This window comes from Schistocerca americana, chromosome 2, assembly GCF_021461395.2.
Source record: "Schistocerca americana isolate TAMUIC-IGC-003095 chromosome 2, iqSchAmer2.1, whole genome shotgun sequence".
Taxonomy (NCBI): Eukaryota; Metazoa; Arthropoda; class Insecta; order Orthoptera; family Acrididae; genus Schistocerca; species Schistocerca americana.
In genome coordinates this window covers 236977116-237001063 of record NC_060120.1, presented here as the reverse complement: position 1 = coordinate 237001063, position 23948 = coordinate 236977116, and the positions used below count along the sequence as shown (strand labels likewise).

Sequence of the window (23948 nt, the reverse complement as noted above, 5' to 3'; positions counted from 1 at the left end):
ATTATGAGTGTAAAAAAGCACAAGTGAATCAACCACTATATGAAAACATAAAGCATGACGGAACTAATGGTGTGCTTGTGGGTGTTATTTGGCTGAGTTGTTGTATCGGTTTTGTGCACAATATTTCAACTCAGCCATTGGTCTTTGAAATATTGTGCATAAAATAGAAACAACTCAGCCGAACACCTGGAAGTATATCATCAATCTGTCATGCCGACAAATACTGAGAGATCACTCCAAGGTTGACATGGTTTGGCCATATAAAGAGGATAGATCAAATGAGAACAGTTATTAAATGGCTTTACAAGGAACTTGAAGGTAGGAGACACAGAGGCCAGCCCAGGAAATAGCGGATTAACATCGCCAGATCACAAGTTAATGTAAGCACGAGAAAAGCCGTTGCAAATGGCAAATGCCGGTGCAGTAATAAAAACAGCCAGAATGTTTAATGCAAGTGTTTATGCATTGTGTTCTACAGGTTGTAGATGTCAGTCTGTGGGATGAAGTTTCATGGGTGTTGCACTAGGGTGGTCAATACAGGGATAGTCAATGCTGGTTGTGGATAACGCTGGAGTTGTCGTCTGATGATGCCCCATATATGCTCAATTGAAGAAAGACCTGCTGAATCAGTGGCCCAAGACAACATGGTGATATCCTTTACAGCATGTTGGGTTACGGCAGCAGTATGTGGGCAAATGTTATCTGTTGGAAAACACCCACTGGAATGCTGTTCATTAATGGCAGCACAACAGGTCAAATCGACAGCGTGACATACAAATTTGCAGTCAGGGTGCATAGAATAACCACGAGAGTGCTCCTGCTCTCATACTTAATTGCACCCCAGCCCCTAACTCCAGGTGTAGGTCCACTGTGTCCAGGATGCAGACAGGATGGTTGCAGGCTCTCAACTGGCCTCCTAACCATCACACAGCCATCACTGGCACCGAGGCTGTAGCTTTCATTAGAAAAAACAATGGGTCTCCATTCTGCCCTCCAATGAGCTCTCGCTTGACACCACTGAAATCGCAAACTGGTGGTTTGGTGTCAGCGAAATGCCCTGTGCAGGGCATCTGGCACGGAGTTGTCCTTGAAGTAACCGATTTGTAATAGTTTGTTGTGTTACTGTTGTGCCCAACTGCTGCTCAGATTGTTGCTGCAGGTGAAGTACGATGCGCCGGAGTCATACGCCGAACACAATGGTCTTCCCTTTTGATAGTGCCATGTGGCTGTCTGAAACCCGTTCTTCTTCTGAGTATACATTACCATGACCACTGCTACCAGCAATCATCTGCAGTGGCTATATCCCTACCAAGTTGTTCTGCAGTATTGTAGAAAGAGCATCCAGCTTCTCATAGCCCTATTTCCTGACCTTGTTCAGACTTGGTGAGGTGTTGATAATGGTATCTTTATCATTGTGAAGGCATTCTGGACTATCTACAGCTCGGCACGTTCACTCTCGGAAGTAACCAATAACTCATAACTGGTACAGTGTGTGTTTCAGGCAAACATGATTTACATCTTCAGAACGGTTCTACAAACACCACTCTTATGGGACTGGCCCGAAATTTGAATAGGTATCATCTCAGATGTAGAAAGACACACACCAACTTTTGTTCATGTCACACAGTTCCTTGTTGGTGTTGCAGTTCTTTTTTCCCATCAGTGCTGTTTATAATGAATTGAACAGCAGTTACATTTACAGTAAGACAATAGGTTCAAAGAATTTAATAACCACCACCTTGAGTGACACCAATCCTCCATAACTCACACTCATCTTTGTCTCAAAGTTGGAATTGAATTGCTAATACTAAAAGAGGATAACTGCTCAAAAATTGAAAATGCAGACTTTATTATGGAAATGATAGATTGCTTCTCAACATTAAGAGGAGATGTTAAATCGCAGACAGGTACAGAGTCTGCTGTACATATGAGCTTTTGTAAAACAACTTCTTCTAAAACACACACACACACACACACACACACACACACACACACACACACACAACCACTGTCACTAGCCACCAGTGCCGGACTGCGAACAACTGTGCCTGATGGAGGAGCTATCTGCGTGATACAGGGAGGATAAGGTTGGGGTGAGGAGGGGAAAGGATAGCTGGATAGCAGTGGGGGAGAGTGTAGTACTGGTTGTGGGAGCACACAGGAGCATGGTAGGAACAGAATAAAGCTGCTAAGTGCAGTGGGGAGCTTTGAGGTGATTGGATAGAGGGAAGGAGGGGGGAGAGCAGAAAAGGAGAGAAGGGTAAAAACAGGGAAGAGACCAGTGGGTGAGTGTGGGTGTGCAGTGCTGGAGTGGGAGCAGGGAATGGAATAGGTGGGAGAAAGAGAGAGACTGGCAAAGGTTGATGCCAGGGAGGTTACAAGAATATAGGATATATTGCAAGGAAAGTTCCCACCATTGTAATTCAGAAACTCTGGTGTGACAGGAAGGATCCAGATGGTACAGGCTGTAAAGCAATCATTGAAATGAAGCACGTGATGCTGGGCAGCATTTTCAGCTACTGGGTGGTCCAGCTCTCTCTTGGCCAAATTTTGTTGCTCTCCATTCGTATGGTCAGACAGCTTGCTGGTTTTCATTTTCACATAGAATTCGGCACAGTCATTGCAGATTAGTTCGTAGATCACATAACTGCTTTCACAGTTAACCCTGCCTCTGATAAGATGGGTGATCCTTGTGACCAGGCTGGAGTAGGTGGTGGTGGTGGTGGTGGTGGTGGTGGTGGGAGAATGTACAGGGCAGATCTTGCATCTAAATCTATTACAGGCATATTATCCATGAGGGAAGGGGTTGGGAGCAGGGGTGGAATAGGAATGGGCAAGGATATTGCATAGGTTCAGTGGATGGCAGAATACCACCAGGAAGGGCGCGACAAGTAGTTGGTACGATACTCCTCATTTTAGGGCACAATGAGAGGTAATCGAAACCCTGACAGAGAATGTGATTCTGCTGCTGCAGTCCTGTGTGGTACTGAGTCACGAGGGGAATGCTCCTTTGTGCCTGGACAGTGGGATGTGGGAGTTGGTAGGTGACTCAAGAGAGAAGGCATGGGAGATCTGTTTCTGTACAAAGTTTATAGGATAATTTTGGGCCTGTGGAGGCCTCAGTGGGGCCTTTTGTATACTTGGAGAGGGATTGCTTTTCAGTGCAGATGCAGTAGTAGAGGTGGCTAGCCCGTACGGAATGTACTTCTTGGTACAGAATGAATGGCAGTTGTTGAAGTGGAGGTATTTCTGGTGGTTGATAAGTTTGATATGTTCAGAGTTACTGATGTCACCGTCTTAAGGTGGTAAACATCAATGGAGGTGGCTTGTTGGATGAAGAGGACCAGGTGAAGTGAATGGGGAAAAGGTGTTGAGTTTCTGTAGGAATGTGGATAGGATGTCTTCACCCTCAATCGAGATCACAAAGATGACCATCAATGAATCTGAACCAGGTGAAGGGTTTAGGATTCTGGGTAAGATAGATTAATCTAGATGACCCATGAAAAGGTTTACAGAGGGCGGTGCCATACAAGTGCCATTGTTGTATCACAGATTTGTTTGTAGGTGATGCCTTCGAAGATGAAGTAATTGTGGGGTGAGGACATATTGGTCGTGGTGATCAGGAAGGAGTGTGTAGGTTTAGAATCAGTTGGGCATAGCAACAGGGCTATTGGCGTTAGGGAGTTAGTGTAGAGACAGGTGCCATCAATAGTGATGAACAGGCCGCCATATGCTAAGAAACAGGAGGTGTGGAGAATTGGTGCATGAAGTGTTTGGTGTCTTTGAGGTAGGAGCACAGGTTATGGGTAATAGCCTGAAGGTGTTGAGATCAGAGATTCCCTCAGTGAGAGCACTGTAACTGGCCAGAATATATATATATATATATATAAAGGTTGGGATCAGATATGTAGTTGGGGGATGCAGTTCACTCTGCAGATGTGAGGTTAATTTCCATGTTGAATACTTTGTGGAATGATGGTGAGGCAAGGTTTGAGGTTAACAAAATTCTGGAATGTCAATAGGGGATGATTAGGGGCAGTGGGGGGAGGAGTGAAGTCACGCAGGGTTCATCACTGGCTTTGAGTTGAGTTTGATTGGTAGGGTTGGTGGCAAGAAACTATGCCACTGTAGGGATTGAGAGAAGGTCTTTTTAACAAGGCTAGTATGATGATTGAAGGTAAAGCCTTTGGAAGGGACTGATATTTCTGTGGGAATAAGCTATTGGAGGAAAGGTTCATGACTTTTTTGGGTCCTTTTATGTTCTGGATTCTGTATGATGGTGGGAAACAGTTTCTTAGAGTGTCATAAATGTAGTAGATCTGTGAAGCAGGGTTTTTCAGCTATGAGGGGATTTGAGGGAGGTCTTTGAAGTTGTGGAAGTGGTGGATAATGGTAGCCCAAGGCGGGAGTTCAAAGTGAAGAGATTGGACAGTGTTTTAGGTGATGTGCTTGCTGCTCTAATTCCTGGAGGAAGAGCGCTTCATTGTGATACCTAGTATACAGGCATTTAGGATTGCAGAGCTGCAGGTTGCAGAACAACCACTGTGCTGCATTCTACAAGTGTGTGTGTGTGTGTGTGTGTGTGTGTGTGTGTGTGTGTGTGTGTGTGTGTGTTTTCTATTTAAGTTGAAGGCATTTTGGTCAAAAGCTCACATGTTTAGCAGTCTTTCTCTTGTGTCTGTCTGCGACTGAACTTCTCCTGTATATGGTGAGCAGCAATCTATATTTACAATATTGTAGTTATTCAATCCTGAACTTTATATTTTGCGTAAGTATTCTTCTATCCTGCAACACAGTGCTGTTTTCTTTGGTTAGTGTTCTCTATTGCATTACTTTACTCAATATCCACCCTTTTATTTCTCTTCTTTCCTGTGTTTTACCTGAACTGCCCTGTTCTGACTTGTGATTCACACTGTATCAACCATATTGTCTGTGAACAACACACAGCTACATGACTACGCTGATTGTTGATGCAGCATCTCAAGAAGACAATACTGCCACTGACATAATTAATCTTAGACCTTCAAATTGCTCATCTTCCTGCCTCACTTTCGATAATTATCGCCTGTTTTTGCTGTACATTCTTGTGTCACACAAACTTGTTGAACCTCGATCTACCGACCACCCATTTCCCTAACCCCACTCCCCTCCCATTCTCTTCTGTTATTCCAGTATGCGCATCCTAACCACATCTAATACAATCGCATCTGCTGTCCCTCCTCTTCATACATATGTGTTCACTGCCCTGAAACCCACATTCTCATCTTATTATTTATTTTTGTCTATGATCTTATTGTGTTTTCACATCGATTTTGGTTCATTTTTTACCTTTCACTATTGGCCCTTCTCCCCCAGGTTCCACCCTTTCCCCCCATACTTCATCAATTCTGTCTTTTTTGTGATTTTTTTCCCCATGTATTTTTACGTATTTTGAATATTTGCGTTTTTTTCGCATGTATATTTACGTAGTTTGTGTTTTTAATCCATCATGGATCCTTTCTCCTTCCATCTGCACCAGTACAGGAAATTTTCCTTGTCCGTAGCCAAAACCCAGTCCCACATACTGTTCCTGCATGGCTCGTGAATCCCCCCCCCCCCCCCCCCCCCGCTTGGTCTTAACATCAAATTACCCATGTCTGACTGCAATCTCTCATTTCACAATGACCTCCATCTGTTCAGATTCTGCCAGTGCACAGTCCTAATCAGCCTAATTTTGCAAAATCGTGTAAATCAGGCCCAAACTTCCTTGCAGTATCTCTTCTCCATCCATAAAATTCTTCTACTCTGTAATTCCAAATTCCTCTCTCCCATCTCTCCCACTGAAATTCTTGCCCCCCCCCCCCCACCTCCCAAGGAACTAGAGCAGTACACACCATGCCACCTCAAGAAATAGTCCAACCTGTTAACCTCTTGCTTCTGCCTTGGACCCTCATGACCAACAAACCCTGCCTTGCTACATTTACCACTTCCTCAGAAATTCCCTCCCACCACCATACAGAGTTTTGAATCCAAACAGACACGAAATACAGTCGTGACACTTTCCTCCTAAAACCTTTGTCCCACAGAACTATCAGTTCTTTCCGAAGGTCGTACCTTCCCATGCCATCATGCTAGACTTGTTAAAGGCCTTCTATCCTTTTCCAGATACCTACATTGGAAACATTTTCTCACCACCAACCCTACCAACCAGACTCGACCAAAAACCAATGTTGAACTCTGCCTGACTCAGTTCACTCCTCCTATCGAACCGTGATCCACCCCTTTGCTCTCATATCTTCCCCTATTAACATTTGAGAGTTTTTAATGACAAATCTTGCTTTACCATCAGTCCACAAAGCATTCGGCATCTGCTGAGAGAACTGCATCCACCACCTAAGCAGGTTATCGCGACACTATATCCCCTCCGCCCCCTTTCTCTCTCTCTCTCTCTCTCTCTCTCACACACACACACACACACACACACACACACACACACACACACACACTCTCTCTCTCTCTCTCCCTCCCTCCCCCCTCGCCTCCTCCTTCCCTCCCCGCCTCCCTCCCTCCCCCTCGCCGCCTCCCTCCCTCCCCCTCGCCGCCTCCCTCCCTCCCCCTCGCCGCCTCCCTCCCTCCCCCTCGCCGCCTCCCTCCCTCCCCCTCGCCGCCTCCCTCCCTCCCCCTCGCCGCCTCCCTCCCTCCCCCTCGCCGCCTCCCTCCCTCCCCCTCGCCGCCTCCCTCCCTCCCCCTCGCCGCCTCCCTCCCTCCCCCTCGCCGCCTCCCTCCCTCCCCCTCGCCGCCTCTCTCCCTCCCCCTCGCCTCTCTCCCTCCCCCTCGCCTCTCTCCCTCCCCCTCGCCTCTCTCCCTCCCCCTCGCCTCTCTCCCTCCCCCTCGCCTCTCTCCCTCCCCCTCGCCTCTCTCCCTCCCCCTCGCCTCTCTCCCTCCCCCTCGCCTCTCTCCCTCCCCCTCGCCTCTCTCCCTCCCCCTCGCCTCTCTCCCTCCCCCTCGCCTCTCTCCCTCCCCCTCGCCTCTCTCCCTCCCCCTCGCCTCTCTCCCTCCCCCTCGCCTCTCTCCCTCCCCCTCGCCTCTCTCCCTCCCCCTCGCCTCTCTCCCTCCCCCTCGCCTCTCTCCCTCCCCCTCGCCTCTCTCCCTCCCCCTCGCCTCTCTCCCTCCCCCTCGCCTCTCTCCCTCCCCCTCGCCTCTCTCCCTCCCCCTCGCCTCTCTCCCTCCCCCTCGCCTCTCTCCCTCCCCCTCGCCTCTCTCCCTCCCCCTCGCCTCTCTCCCTCCCCCTCGCCTCTCTCCCTCCCCCTCGCCTCTCTCCCTCCCCCTCGCCTCTCTCCCTCCCCCTCGCCTCTCTCCCTCCCCCTCGCCTCTCTCCCTCCCCCTCGCCTCTCTCCCTCCCCCTCGCCTCTCTCCCTCCCCCTCGCCTCTCTCCCTCCCCCTCGCCTCTCTCCCTCCCCCTCGCCTCTCTCCCTCCCCCTCGCCTCTCTCCCTCCCCCTCGCCTCTCTCCCTCCCCCTCGCCTCTCTCCCTCCCCCTCGCCTCTCTCCCTCCCCCCTCGCCTCTCTCCCTCCCCCCCTCGCCTCTCTCCCTCCCCCCCTCGCCTCTCTCCCTCCCCCCCTCGCCTCTCTCCCTCCCCCCCTCGCCTCTCTCCCTCCCCCCCTCGCCTCTCTCCCTCCCCCCCTCGCCTCTCTCCCTCCCCCCCTCGCCTCTCTCCCTCCCCCCCTCGCCTCTCTCCCTCCCCCCCTCGCCTCTCTCCCTCCCCCCCTCGCCTCTCTCCCTCCCCCCCTCGCCTCTCTCCCTCCCCCCCTCGCCTCTCTCCCTCCCCCCCTCGCCTCTCTCCCTCCCCCCCTCGCCTCTCTCCCTCCCCCCCTCGCCTCTCTCCCTCCCCCCCTCGCCTCTCTCCCTCCCCCCCTCGCCTCTCTCCCTCCCCCCCTCGCCTCTCTCCCTCCCCCCCTCGCCTCTCTCCCTCCCCCCCTCGCCTCTCTCCCTCCCCCCCTCGCCTCTCTCCCTCCCCCCCTCGCCTCTCTCCCTCCCCCCCTCGCCTCTCTCCCTCCCCCCCTCGCCTCTCTCCCACCCCCCCTCGCCTCTCTCCCACCCCCCCTCGCCTCTCTCCCTCCCCCCCTCGCCTCTCTCCCTCCCCCCCTCGCCTCTCTCCCTCCCCCCCTCGCCTCTCTCCCTCCCCCCCTCGCCTCTCTCCCTCCCCCCCTCGCCTCTCTCCCTCCCCCCCTCGCCTCTCTCCCTCCCCCCCCCTCGCCTCTCTCCCTCCCCCCCCCTCGCCTCTCTCCCTCCCCCCCCCCCCCTCGCCTCTCTCCCTCCCCCCCCCCTCGCCTCTCTCCCTCCCCCCCCCCTCGCCTCTCTCCCTCCCCCCCCCCTCGCCTCTCTCCCTCCCCCCCCCTCACCTCTCTCCCTCCCCCCCCCTCGCCTCTCTCCCTCCCCCCCCCCCTCGCCTCTCTCCCTCCCCCCCCCCCCCCTCGCCTCTCTCCCTCCCCCCCCCCCCCCTCGCCTCTCTCCCTCCCCCCCCCCCCCTCGCCTCTCTCCCTCCCCCCCCCCTCGCCTCTCTCCCTCCCCCCCCTCGCCTCTCTCCCTCCCCCCCCTCGCCTCTCTCCCTCCCCCCTCGCCTCTCTCCCTCCCCCCCTCGCCTCTCTCCCTCCCCCCCTCGCCTCTCTCCCTCCCCCCCTCGCCTCTCTCCCTCCCCCCCTCGCCTCTCTCCCTCCCCCCCTCGCCTCTCTCCCTCCCCCCCTCGCCTCTCTCCCTCCCCCCCTCGCCTCTCTCCCTCCCCCCCTCGCCTCTCTCCCTCCCCCCCTCGCCTCTCTCCCTCCCCCCCTCGCCTCTCTCCCTCCCCCCCTCGCCTCTCTCCCTCCCCCCCTCGCCTCTCTCCCTCCCCCCCTCGCCTCTCTCCCTCCCCCCCTCGCCTCTCTCCCTCCCCCCCTCGCCTCTCTCCCTCCCCCCCTCGCCTCTCTCCCTCCCCCCCTCGCCTCTCTCCCTCCCCCCCTCGCCTCTCTCCCTCCCCCCCTCGCCTCTCTCCCTCCCCCCCTCGCCTCTCTCCCTCCCCCCCTCGCCTCTCTCCCTCCCCCCCGCCTCGCCTCTCTCCCTCCCCCCCGCCTCGCCTCCCTCCCTCCCCCCCGCCTCGCCTCCCTCCCTCCCCCCTGCCTCGCCTCCCTCCCTCCCCCCCCGCCTCGCCTCCCTCCCTCCCCCCGCCTCGCCTCCCTCCCTCCCCCCCGCCTCGCCTCCCTCCCTCCCCCCCCCCCTCGCCTCACTCCCTCCCCCCCCTCGCCTCACTCCCTCCCCCCCCCCCCCCTCGCCTCACTACCCCCTCCCCCCCTCGCCTCCCTCCCCCTCCCCCCCTCGCCTCCCTCCCCCTCCCCCCTCGCCTCCCTCCCCCCTCCCCCCCTCGCCTCCCTCCCCCCTCCCCCCCTCGCCTCCCTCCCTCCTCCCCCCTCGCCTCCCTCCCTCCCCCCCGCCTCGCCTCCCTCCCTCCCCCCCCTCGCCTCCCTCCCTCCTCCCCCCCTCGCCTCCCTCCCTCCTCCCCCCCTCGCCTCCCTCCCTCCTCCCCCCCCTCGCCTCCCCACTCACTCACTCCCCCTCGCCACCTCCCTCCCTTCCCCGCCGCCTCCCACCCTTCCCCCTCCCCACGCAACCTCCCTCCCTCCCCCACCACCACCTCCCGTTCCCCCTCCGCCCTCCCCCACCACCACCTCCCGTTCCCCCTCCGCCCTCCCCCACCACCACCTCTCGCTTGCCTCCCCCCACCGCCACCTACCACCCCCCACCCCCACTGCTACCTCCTGCTCCCTCCCCCTACCGCAACCTCCCCCTCCCCCTATAGCCACCTCCCGCCCCCTCTCTCCCCCACCCCCGCACCCTCTCCCTCCCACTGCCACCCCCTCTCTCCTCCACCAGCCCCTCTCTCCCCCACTGCCAACCCCTCCCTCCATCCCCTTCCACCTCCCACTCTCCACCGTCTCCACCTGCCACCCCCACCCTCTCCCCCACCCTTTGCTCCCTCTTCCCCCTCTGTCTCCCCCACCCTTTGCCCCCTCTTCCCCACCCTTTGCTCTCCCTCTCCACCCCTATCCATCTCCCTATCTCCCTCTCTACCCCTATCCGTGTCCGCCCTCCCTTACTCTATTTCCCCTCCCTCCGTCTCCCCCCCTCCCTCCCTACGTCTCCCCCCCTCCCTCCCTCCGTCTCCTCCCTCCCTCCCTCCGTCCCCCCCTCCCTCCCTCCCTCCCTCCCTCCGCCCCCCCTCCCTCCGCCCCCCCTCCCTCCGCCCCCCCTCCCTCCCTCCGTCCCCCCCTCCCTCCCTCCGTCCCCCCCTCCCTCCCTCCGTCCCCCCCTCCCTCCCTCCGTCCCCCCCTCCCTCCCTCCGTCTCCCCCCCTCCCTCCCTCCGTCTCCCCCCCTCCCTCCCTCCGTCTCCCTCCCTCCCTCCCTCCGTCTCCCCCCCTCCCTCCCTCCGTCTCCCCCCTCCCTCCGCACACCCCCTCCCTCCGTCTACCCCCCTCCCTCTGTCTACCCCCCTCCCCCTACCCCTGTCTCGCCCCCCCCTGTCTGCTCCCCCCACTTCCTCCCTCTACCCCCCATATCATTGCCTCTACTCCTACCTTTTACGTGCTTCCTAACAATAAACCCAACCACCTAGGATGCCCCCATTGTGGCTCGTTACAGTGCTCCCAGCAAGTGTATCTCTGCTGTCATGGACCAACCCCTTCAAGTTATTACCCATAACCTACCCCCCTACATCAAAGACTCCAACCATTTCTTGCACTGACTCTCATTTGGTGTCACCTCCTTGTACACTAACATCCCTAATGCCCATGAGCTTGCTGCTAGGCCTGAGTGATTCCAAACCTACAACCTCCTTCCTGGTCATCACGACCAATATCCTCACCCACTATTACTTCATCTTTGAAGGCATCTCCTACAGACAAGTATATGGTATAGCAATGACAGTCGTATGGCACCATCATATGCTAACTCATTCGTGGATCATCTAGAGGAATCTTTTCCTCATTGCCCAGAATCCCAAACCCCTCATCTAGTTCAGACTCATTGTTGACATATTCGATATGTATCGAGGGTGAGGTCATCCTATCCTCATTCCTCCAAGCATCTGGTCCTCCTCAACCCAGCAAGCCATCTCCCTTGATGTTGACCTCCACCTTCAAGATGGCCACATCAGTAGCTCCATACTCATACCAACCACCAGCAATAACTACACTTTGACACCTGCCACTCATTCAGTACCAAGAAGTCCCTTCCATTCAGGCTAGAGCACTTGTGGCCCATATTAAAGGTATCCCTAATACCTATGGCTAGTAGCAAAGATCTCACTGGGTCCTTCACAGACAAATTATACACCAAACGCTGTACAGAAACAGATCTCCCATGCCTTGTCTCTCCAGTCACCTATCACCTCCCACATTCCACTGTCTGGTCACAAAGGAGCACTCCCCTTGTGACTCAGTACCACACAGGACTGGAGCAGCTGAATCAACTTCTCTGTTAGGGTTTTGACTGTCCTTCGTCGTGCCCAGAAATGAGGAGTTTCCTACGAACTATTTGTCCTGCCCCTCCCACAGTGGTCGCCCACCGAACATGCACCATATTCATGTCCATCCCTGTTCGCCAAGTGAAGTGGCGCAGTGGTTAGCAAGCTGGACTCACATCTGAGAGGATGACAGTTTAACTCTTGTCTAGCCATCCTTATTTAAGTATTCTGTGACTTCCCTAAATTGCTTCATGCAAATGCCAGGATGGTTCCTTGAAAGAGCAAGGCCAATTTCCTTCACCATTCTTCCCTAATCTGATGGGATCGATGACCTCACTGTTTAGTCCCCTCCTCCAAACCAAACAACGGACCATCCCTGCTCCACTCCATGCTCCCAACCCCTTGCCTATAGCTCATATCCTTGTAATAGACCTAAATGCAAGACTTGCCCATTCACTATCCTTCCACCACCTTCTCCAGTCCGGTCGCAAACATCGCCCACCCATGATAGGTGGGCTACCTGTGAAAGCATTCACATGATCTACAAACTAAGCTGCAACCACTCTGCTCGACTTTACGTGGGCGTGACAACCAACAAGCTGTCCATCCGCATGAATGGCCTCTGACAAAATGTGGCCAAGAGACAGCTGGATCACCCAGTGGCTGAAAATGCTGCCCAACATTACAGGCTTCACTTCAGTGACTGCTTCACAGCCTATGAAGTCTGGGTGCTTCATAACACCCAACACCAAAGTTTCTCAGTTGCACTGGTGGGAACTCTTCCTGCAATGTATCCTACATTCCATTACCCCCTCATGGCCTCAGCCTTCACTAGTCCCTGTCTTTCCCCCACCTATCCCCTTCCTTCTGCCCATTCCAGCACTACACAGCCTTCTATTTCACCAACTCACACATTAATCTCTCCCTTTTTACCCTCCTTTACATGTCTCCTTTCCTTCCCCCCACCCACCCCACCTCCAAAATCCCCGTAGAGACCCCAACTGCACCTAGTGGCCTTACTCTGTCCCCGTCACACCACTGCATGCTCCCACAAGCAGCTCTACACACACCTTTACACCTACACTGCTATCCTTCCCCCTCCTTGCACCAAACTTCTCCTCCCTGTGCCATCCAGATAGCTTCTCCCATCAGGCACAGTTGCTCACTGTCCAGCCTCAGTGGTTAGTGACAGTAGTCGTGCCCATGCACGCGCATGTGTGTGTGTGTGTGTGTGTGTGTGTGTGTGTGTGTGTGTGTGTTTTCTATGTTGGAGGAAGAAGTTGGTTTTGTTCGATAGTTCATACGTGTAGCAGAGCAGTCTCTTTGTTGTGCCTGTTCGCAACTCTTCACTATATGGTGTATAGCAATCTGCCGTTTTCATAAAATTGTCATTATTTCATCCTTGATTTTCCATTGTTTGAAAATGCAGATTTTGTCAGTTTCTGTTGTTGGAGATACAGATGCATCAATTGGAATGAAAATGGGAGGCCATAATTGCCTTTTGTGCTTGTGTAGAGCAGATTTAAATCTGGAGTTATTTCTAATAGGGGACAATTCAAGAAGCTGTCATGTTTATAAAGTTGTGGCAGGCTTGGAATCGTGCTGAAACAATTGGAATGTCAAAATCACAATCGTGGTTGTATTGAAAGGTTATTTTTATTAATAAACAGCGGCAAATTTAATGGAGTCTACCTGTGATTCCTAATTGGAGGACACTCTTACGTTCAATCACTTGACTGTCACTTGGGCATCATGAAAAGGAAGTAATGAATGTGTGACTGAGTTCTCAGTCCAGATCAGTATACGTCATGTGTCACTGAATCTAGCTGCATTGGTTGCTTTAAAGTTTGTGCAGCAAAAACAAGAGACATATCTGATGGATCCTTTTATACAGTAACAGAAGTGGATGATGCTGACTCAAAAGTGACTAGAACCAATCATTTCTTTTATGAACTTAGGGGACTTGCGTGAACACTTGAAGTTATAAAGATAACAGTAAACATATCTGTTGGACATTGGTTTAGGTTCAAAAGCACTGGGAAACTGTTAGTCATTTGTTTATCATTTTAATGTACTTTTTCTGTGTAATAGTAAACTCCAGACAGACATATATACTTTACCTCACATTTATTGCACTCAAAATACTGTCATTCGTTAAATATATGTTTTTACTTTTTCATGTAATTTAAAGGAGTACCTTATAATATATTTGCCACCTCGTTTATTGCTGAAAGGGGATAACTCCATGTGATAAGTCACCATTGCAGCTACAAATATTTTTCAAACTAGGTAATATTAGACTGAAACATTCCAGCAAATGAACTGTTTCACACAGCAGAAAGAAATTTGCCATTAAATTGTTAAAAAGGTTGACGAATGTGCCTTCCTCCTGCTGAATATTTTATCAAACTGAATTGTCACCTTTTAAAAACAAGCGATTCAGTTGATAATCTTTTTCAAATTTCCAATCCAAAGAAGACATTTCAGTTTTTGTTAAGCAATAAAACTGTCATCTATGTGTCTGTATTAATTATTTATTTAATTTGACCAGGTTTGGTGGTATGTACACCCCCCTAGATACAGGTGATACAACATTAGCATCATTTATTTGAAAAATGCAACATCATAATATCAGTAGAACCTATGCGAAACAAAGTTACATGACAAAAACTACTCAATAGAAACTCAACAATGCAGGAAAAGACAGATTGCTATCTGCCGTAAAGAGGACATGTTAAGTTGCAGATGGGCACAATTAAAGACACGTACGTAAAGCTTTCGGTTGCAGTCTTCATCAATAAAAGTGGACCCACACCATTGACACTCATCGGCAAGTGTACATCACTCGCACACAACCACCAACTCCAGCTTCTCACATGTTGGCCCGAGATGCTGGAGTTGGCAGTTGTGTGTGCGTGAAGTGTGCTTGCTTGCTTGTGTGTGTGTGAATGATGTGTGTCCTCTTTTACTGATGAAGGCTGTGGCTGAAAGCTGTAAGTAGGTGTGTTTTAATTGTGCCTGTCTGCAACTTGACATGTCTTTATGTAAATAAGTCTGTTTTTTCCTACATTGTTGATAAATGACTCAATGGATGAGGCACAAGGAGCTAAAATAATACGTGATTAATGGAACTGGAACTTACATACCATTATATTGTGGAGGGTGTTATTAGCAAATTATAATTTTCATTCATTTTAATTCTAATTTGCTAACTCCACCTCGTGTAATATTATGGTATGAAAGCTTCAGTTCCGTCAATGAAAAATTATGTTAGCTAGTGGTATGTTGCACCAAATTAAATTATACCAGTGCATGTTGCCCATGAAATCCAAAACCATAACAGAAGCTTATGTACTAATGTATTTACTGCTGAAAACCAAATGGCTAAAATGATAGGTCTATTGCTGGGTAAGAGCAGCAGCTACTCACATATATTGAGTAAGGCATAAACATTTATTAAAACGTGTGTAGTTCAGTTAGGCAAATTGTGTCACATAGTAGAAACATCAAAATAGTGTAGTAACAAGGAATCCTATCTGTAGAATAACATATAAAGTCCATGACCCAACAACAGGATATATGCAGCATCATAAGATTAATAGTAACTAATTTGAAGCAAACGTACGTTGGTTGCCTAATACAAGGTCCAGTCACATTAATATGACCAATGCCCGTGTTCGACATCAATGTAACATAACCACTCACGGAAGAAAGGTGGCAGCACTCTATAAAGCATGTTGGTGGGACACAGAAAACAATGCAGTTATTTCCGTAATTAGGTAATGGACAGATTTATCTGAAGCCCAAAAGGGCATGATCATTGGCTTTTGGGCCAAGGGTGGAAGCATTTCCGAAATGGCTAAGTTTGTAAACTGTTTGTACGCATTAACCAAGGTGGTAAACAGAGTGCAACAAAATGGCGCTATCCAACACCAACGATGAGGCAACTGTGGTTTACTCGTGCCATAGATGACAGCAGGAACAGAGTCTGGAGATGTTTACTGGCAAAGAGAAGTAAAATTGTTGAGCAACTGATTGCCCAGATGAATCGAGGGGCTGTCAACAGTGTCTCCTCAATAACCTTTCAGCATACATTGGTGCATATGGCCCTCTGCAGCAAGCACCGGGTTCACACATCCATGCTGACTGCTGTTCATTGGCAACAAAGGCTGGAATTTGTGCAACAATACTGCAACTGGACGTCCACTGAGTGATGATAGGTGGTCTTTTCAGATGAAAGATGACAGTTGGCTTGTACGATGAGAAAGTCTGAATGCAAACACCCTGCAACAATCATCGGAAGGGTTCAGGCTGGAGAAGGGTGCATCACAGTCTGGGGAATGTTTTCATGGTTTCCATGGATATCATCATTCTGGAAGGCACAGTAGGTCAACAGTTATGTATCTATCCTTGGGGCCATGTCCACTCCTACATGCAGCATGGCGGCATTTACCAGCAGGACAGTGCAGTGTGCCAGACAGCTCGTAGTGTATGTTCATGATTTGAAGAGCACAAGGATGAGTTTACGATACTCCTCAGGGCACCAATCTCCCTGGATTTAAACCCAATCGAGATTCTGTGGGACCACCTTAATCGAGCTGTTTGCACCATGGATCCTCACTCGAGAAACCTAGCGCGACTGACCATGGCACTGAAGTCGACATGGCTCTATATCCCTGTCAATACCTTTCGGATCCTCACTGACTCTCTTTCTGCATTTTCCACAGCATTCCGAGCTGCAAGAAATGGGTATTCAGTTTTTCGACAGGTAGTGTGACAGGACAGTGTATTATGCTATAAGAAATATATCTGTTCTTGCTACAAGCAGAATCATAAAACCATAAAAGAACCATAATCACAGATGTTATTCCATAGTAACAGTGGACCTCATTACTACCCTGTTTAGATGGTTCCACTGTATGATTCAATTTGTCTAACTGAACTATGTATGTTTTGTTGTATTATGCTATAAGAAATATATCTGTTCTTGCTACCAGCAGAATCATAAAACCATAAAAGAACCATAATCACAGATGTTATTCCATAGTAACAGTGGACCTCATTACTACCCTGTTTAGTTGGTTCCACTGTATGATTCAATTTGTCTAACTGAACTATGTATGTTTTGTTGTACCTTATTCAATAAATGTGATTTACTGCTGTTACTGAACAGTACACCTATTGTTTCAGCTACTTGGTTTTCATCAGTAAATACATATGTAATTATGGTTCTTTTTTGGATTTAGGTTTTTATTGGTAACACAAACTGATGCAATTTCATGTGGTTCAATATACCAGTAGCTAACGCGATTTGTTTCATGTGGGTACAATTCTCATTATGACATTACATTGTTGGATAAGTGATGCTGATGTTATGTTGACTGTATATAGTCACAATTAAATAAAAAATAAAGTCAAACAACTGACTGTATTATTTGTTGCTTCATGTATATTCATCAGCTGTTGTCCCAAAATCCATTTGAAGATGGATGTACGAAAATTCTTTAAATTTCGCTTCTGATAGAGGAGGAAGTACTCACAGAGATACTTGAAATATTCTCCACCTTAAGGCTTTCACAGACTGATTCATTAGATCCAATTTAATGTGTTTAGGTGATGGTAAAATTTTTCCAGGTCCATGAGGTTTTTGCACAAAACGACTGTGAGGGTTTTGCACAAAACGACTGTGAGGGTTTTGCACAAAACGACTGTGAGGGTTTTGCACAAAACGACTGTGAGGGTTTTGCACAAAACGACTGTGAGGGTTTTGCACAAAACGACTGTGAGGGTTTTGCACAAAACGACTGTGAGGGTTTTGCACAAAACGACTGTGAGGGTTTTGCACAAAACGACTGTGAGGGTTTTGCACAAAACGACTGTGAGGGTTTTGCACAAAACGACTGTGAGGGTTTTGCACAAAACGACTGTGAGGGTTTTGCACAAAACGACTGTGAGGGTTTTGCACAAAACGACTGTGAGGGTTTTGCACAAAAGGACTGTGAGGGTTTTGCACAAAAGGACTGTGAGGGTTTTGCACAAAAGGACTGTGAGGGTTTTGCACAAAAGGACTGTGAGGGTTTTGCACAAAAGGACTGTGAGGGTTTTGCACAAAACTACTGAGCAAGAAAGATTTGTCATTGTAGTTAAGATATATACTAAACGTTGTCACCACCCCACTGAAAGTTCAACTTCATAACCTCATTATTTGTAATAAGAACAGTGGTTGTAAAGTGATCCTAAATGGCTGGAATTGCAGCTCTCAGTGTTTGCAGGTCCATCTCGGTCCCTTTCTCAGCAAGTATTGTGAACATGCAATGAACATTTGAAGTCCAGTACTTTGCAGAAAGCTGTTGATGATGGCAGTACACAAAGCTGCTCATCTTCAGTAGGCCGGACAACATAGAAACTGTTTGACTGCAGGCATGTAGCATGTTCTGACAAATCATGATTTTGCTTCTTTTAAAATGATTCAAGTTAAAGAGTGCACCAATATCCCTACAAAGTGTTTGACACACAGCATACAGAGGGTGTGGTTCAGGCCAAAAGTGGGTCTGTGATGTTTTGGGTGTGTTTTCACTACCATGCCTCTAGATCAGTCATTCAGTATACTATGAGCATGATCCGGGATATTTATGTCAGCATTCGGAGTGTCCAAAAATATTCTGTGAACTCTCCCATCTTCCAAGATGACAGCAGCTGTGTTCACAGGCACACTTTCCTGGTTTTATGACCTGTCTGGCACCCTGCTCTACTTTGACTGACCTGCTAAATCACCCAGTCTTAATCCGTACAAAATGTCTGGGTCTATTTGTAATATCATCTGAAATGTAGCGTTTTTTATCCCCATAATATGGTAGCTGTGGGGAATCTATTCACCAATAAGTGGCTCCAGGTAGTCTTAGTGTACCTGAAGAAACTTGTTGTGCTCTTCGTTGTTGAATTGACCCCATTATGATTAGAGATGGTGTTCCGAGGTATTAGTGTGATGCTTCCACTTCCTATAGATACTAGAACGTGCGATGCACTATGAAAGCAGAAGATTTATAATACTCCGTTGCTGCTTTGCGATTAGAGGCTGACAGTTTAACACAATGTTGGGGAACTGATAGGTAGCTGCAGATGATTCGTTTGGTGTAACAGACATATACAGGGGTCATTCAGTAAGTAATGCAACACTTTTTTTTCTGAAAGCAGGTTTGTTTTATGCATGATGCCAATGCAACATATTATTCCCCATGCTTTTGGCTGTAAAGCCTATTTTTCCACATAATCTTTAATCAGTGCGATGGCTTTATGCCGCTTTACTGTGGAGACTGTATGCCAGTATGGTATCACACTACTGGTAGACGACAGAGCCAACATCTTGCTGCATCAACCACCTTCCAGTCATCATTTGGGCAAAGAAATGAAACTTGGAAGTTGTACTGTGGATGAGGAAGAACAGTTCAATGAAGTTTTGTGAGCCGCTCTTGGGTGCGGAGATGTGTCTGAGGCTTTGTTATGAAGTTCGTTAGCATATTTGTGGTGATGAGCACATTAAAGTCGTTTCTTCCATTTTCTGAGAGTAGTACAATGCACACCAGAGTTGATCGTTGCACTGTGAGGGAGGACATCAAACGGAATAACCCCTACAGATTTCCACAAGACAGTCGCCATGACTTTACTGGTTAGGGTGTGACTTTGAACTATTTCTTCAGAGGAGAGATAGTGTGGTGCCACTCCACAGACTGCTGTTTTGTTTCCAGTTCAAAGTGATGAACACATGTTTCATCGCCTATGATGATGCTTGACAAAAAATTGTCATGATCAGCCTCATAATATACAAGCAATTCCATACAGACGGTTCTTCAGTGCTCTGTATGGTCTTCCGCTAGGCAGCAAGAAACTCAATGGGCACACACACCTTTGAGTACCCCAACTGGTGGAAGAGAGTTCAGCACTACCAATGACAATGTCTGGTTGAGCAGCGAGATGTTTTATTGTGATATGTTGATCACTTCGGATGAGAGCATCCGCATGTCCCAACATTGCAGGAGTCTCGGACGTGTGCGGCTGGCCGGGACACAGAAGATCAAACAGGTTTGCACGACCTTGTTGCGATGACGACAGTTGCCTTGCCCAATGGCTCACTATGCTTTTGTTCACTGCCAAGTCTGTAGGCATTCTGCAAGCACCTTTGAATATCTGCGATGTTCTGGTTTTCCACCAGAAGAAACTCGGGGAGAGTTCTGTTTGAAACGCACCTCTGTTACTGCCACCTATCTGAACTTTATGAAACTATAGAGGCTGAAGCTGGAATATTTCACGATGTCCCACAACAAATTTCACATTTTTCAGGTGAAACTAAATGAGAAAAAAATTAATTCATTACTTATTGAACACCCCTCATAGCTAATAGTCAATGGATCATTTTTTCACAAAATAATGTTTCTTGTTTTGTGTTTTATGTGTACACTTACAAATACAATTTCTGATTTTTGTCTCCTGCTTTTAAAACACGTTATGTTTACGATCTTCTAGTTTTCTATATATGTCTGTCTTTCAATATCATTGTTGTTGTTCTGACCAGATTTGTTTTCATGCAGGGCAATGAGCATGTCAAAGGGAGAGACTGAACTCAAATTAAATGCCCAGATAGAGAGAGATGCCCTCTTGGAGTGTGAACACGAAGAACTTCTAGCAATGGTCCAGAGGTTGAAAGATGAAAAAAGAGGTTAGTTGTCATATTTTCTCTCTTTCACCAGTAAGTCTCTTTAAAATATCTTATACATGATCTCACCGGGATGTGTGACATTTTGCTTTGCCTTGAGACATTGTACAGTATTTTTGCACCATTAAAGCAAGTTTATGTGTTTCATTGCTGCAGAAAATAATCAAATGATCCTCTGTAGCATAGTCTTCCACAGCATATTCCTCCGGTAACATTTAAACTGGACTTGGGAGTGGAAACTTGGTTGTGGAAGAGTTTCTCTGGCAAGGATTTAGCAATTGTTGTGCACTGTTTTTTGTCTCCAGATGGTGTGTGAATGATTTGGGTTAAATTCAAAGTCACTCAAAAATTTTATGAGATATTGTTGATAATAATCCGTCTGTTCGATGGGGGTGTTTTGTGCAGTGCATTCCTTGATGTTGAGGTAGGCATGTGCATGTAAGATGTTATGATCCATAAAAGGTAATTAATTGGCTGTGATCAGTTGGAGTAGCAGGTCTGTACTCAATGCTCGAAAAGTTGAATGTACTGGAAAAGGGCAAATAAATTTCAGAGTTAAATGTATTACTTTGTTTATTGAAGAGTGGCAGAGAAATCCAGCATTGCTCAGGTATTTATTTATAGCTGAGCATCCACATCTGTACCATGCAGCAGTTGGCTTCTGCTTAATGTTTATGCTGTCATATCTCCTGAATTGTGTCGTACAACGAAATTTTTTTTTTTTTTTTCCAGATACATTCAGTGGCATACGTGGAAACTGTGTGCCAAATATGTTGCAAATGTGGTGTGTAGCCACAAAGTAATAAATTTAAAAGTCACACATGATGTGTCAGTTTTCACACATCTCAGTGTTTGATGGCATATCCTCTGAATGGCGTGTTGTACAATGATATAATTTTGCAGTTACATTCAGTGCTATGTTGTATACTGTCTGCAAAATGCGTTGTGAAAAAAGTTAGTAGTAAAGAAGTAATAATTTATATCATCATATCTTATGTGGAGCTTCTACTGATTGAATAGTGGAAAGGAAGTAAGCTACAAACCTTTTTTTTCCTAATCATTTTGTAGGGGTTGTCCACAAGGAAAAAATTTGTAAAGGTTTGAAATTACATGTGAAGTTCGTCGCAAGTTGGTAAGTGCTCTCATTCACAAATGTTCTGTGAATAAATTCTGGGAGTTCAAGGCATCACATTATGCTTCTTTTTCATCTCCACTCCCAAACCTTTGATAAGCAGGAGTTCTTACCACCACAGTGATTGTTGCCTGACTGCAAGGGATATGTGTATGAAGTTTGGTTGAAATCAGCCCATTGGTTTAGGAGGAGATGTGGAACACACACACACACACACACACACACACACACACACACACACATACACACACAATTTTTATAATGTGTATGAATGACATGACAAAGCATTCTCTGATGTAAACTCTGTATATGAGATTAAGGCCAAAGCCTGATTTCGTATCTTGGTGCATTGACTCCAGGAGTATGGTCAGTTTGCATGTAAGTAATAAAACAGGGTGTAAACGACCCAGGAGATCTGGGAATAACCCAGGAATTTTTTCATCCGTGAGAAAGCCAGGAAAAACCCGGGCTTTTTTAAATTAAATTTTTGTAATTTCGACTGGTAAAAAACAACACTCTAACAAAGGATATTACTGTATCCCCCTACTGCAGAATAATATTGCAGCAATAAAACATGAACAAGAGAAAAAAAGGAAAATAAAACTTAAGTTGCAATGGAAATGCGTATATACAGCAACAAAACACAGTGCTCATACAAGCGTCTATCAACAGCAAAATGTGTCAAAGGATTTAGGAAGACTGTGCAATGCTTCATAACAACAAGCTGCCTCTGATGAGGGTGATGTCACAACTGTTGACATTAGATTCGTTTGAGGAGTTGCGAACGGGCTAATGCACGTAGGCGTTGAGTCGCGCATGTGTTGGACGTTCTCCCACTTCTGGCTGCAGAAGTGTAGATGTTGTTTGCTGTATTAGCAGTAGCAGCAAGGTGCCACCCGGAAAAATTTTACTGGCGCACGCAAGCTGTCAGATTCACTGGGGGCAAACTGGGGTGTCTGACCTGGGCGGCAGATTCAAGGGGTGGGGGGGGGGGGGGGGGGCAAATTTATTTTCTTGGGAGAAAAAAACCTAGTTTCACAAAGTACCTAGTATCCAGAACATGTTGGTCTATCGATTATTCATATGATTTTGAAACAAATCCCTGTTGGTTTTTGAACATATTCTAAGTTTCTTTCTGAATGAATCATAAGTTCATCAGGTTACCTTCCATTAGGAAAATTGGTGCACTCAGCAACTGTGATATGATTTATGAATTATAGAGCACAGCGAGCAGTTGCGCCCCCCCCCCCCCCCCCCTCCTCTCTCTCCTTCCCTCCGTCCAGATTTCGGCTAGTGCCTAGCCATTATCAGTGCCCTATTTTCTAATCTCAATTCATGTCAGTTCCCTGTTGTTTAGGAGCCAGTCATAGTTCTTTGGTTCAAAGGACTGTGACTGACTCCAGGACAACAGGGAACTGACATGAATAGAGAGTAGAAAATAGTGCATTGATAATGGCTAGGCACTGGATTTGCCAAATAAAGCCTGCAAAAAAGGAGACTGATTGCTGCACTCTATAATTTATAAAGAATCGTTAGTTGATTTTTGGATACGTGCATAGTGTACGTCATGTCTCTGCCAGGGGAATCCCTGTCGCATCTAGAAAGAAACTTTCCTGCAGACAGAAGGGGACGGGGCTGTAAGAGTTGAGTGGAATAAAGCCGAACGGGTGAATGCCAATTGCTGTTTGTTTAGGTGGCTGACTGGGTTTGGGAATGATCAGCGTTGTTATAATTACCAGTGAAGTCCATGGATTCAGACTACCAGAGTGGAAATAAACAACTAACATGAATAACAGGTAAGAAAGATTATGTATTATCTTCTTGGTGTATCCAAGAAAATGAAATTTTGATTTGGCCAGACCGCTACACTAGTAACGGCCAGTTGAAGAGACCCTGGTAACAGCCACCTAAGTTCTATTTTGGGAATAGCGTGGAAAACGCATTGTACGAACACGTAATAACCTAACCAGAGAATAAATGCGATATAACTAAGCTGTTGATTGTGGCAGGGTTAGTGAAGTTAATAGGAGAATAAGTTTTGACACTGTGCAGGAATAGTTACAGAATTAGTGATGACAAGATCCTTCGTTAGAATGAGGAAGGAGAAGAAATGAGGACATCACACAAATTATGGAAGAATATGACTATTCCAAATTTGTAAAAAAAATTCTGTACTGCTACTTTTCGATGTCATGCTTGAGAAGCTGGAGCATATGAATGAAATGTGAAACTATTTCTGAACATAAAGCTTTTTGCTTGTAGTAAGCCTAATAGGCATTTGATACTGGTACTTTGTGAATTATATTCTGTTGTGTTAAAAAAAAAAAAAAGGGACCGTTCATGCGAAAACAGCCTCATTTGTTTAGTGTGTGTTACAATTGCTGCCATATTAGACAGGCCTGTTTCGTTTCCTCTAGCAGACAGTGACAAAATACACGTAATCAGATCAAGAAACCACGCCAGTCTTGGGTACTGTTTGTATTAACACCTATTCAGTATCAGGTCACGACATTTCATTTTTTCATGCTGTGTGCAGAGGCGTGGCACTGCACTTTGGCACAGTTAAGACCAAATAACGTGTCTTACATTTCCTCGAACACGTTTTATGCATTAGACTGTTCTGAAAGATGTGCGCT

General features: G+C 47.9%; 1 protein-coding gene across 4 annotated transcripts in view; it reads left to right on the top strand.

The window, feature by feature from the left end:
* Positions 1 to 23948, top strand: part of LOC124589120 (nuclear distribution protein nudE-like 1-A) — a 160842-nt gene that overhangs the window by 74545 nt on the left and 62349 nt on the right. For all 4 annotated transcript variants that reach the window (XR_006976000.1, XM_047131530.1, XM_047131532.1 and 1 more), the window contains exon 5: positions 20056 to 20183. Coding sequence is in view for 3 of the 4 variants with exons in the window: in XM_047131530.1 (XP_046987486.1) it covers positions 20056 to 20183 (128 nt within the window). In the remaining variant the exon portion in view is untranslated. The remainder of the gene's footprint in view (positions 1 to 20055; positions 20184 to 23948) is intronic.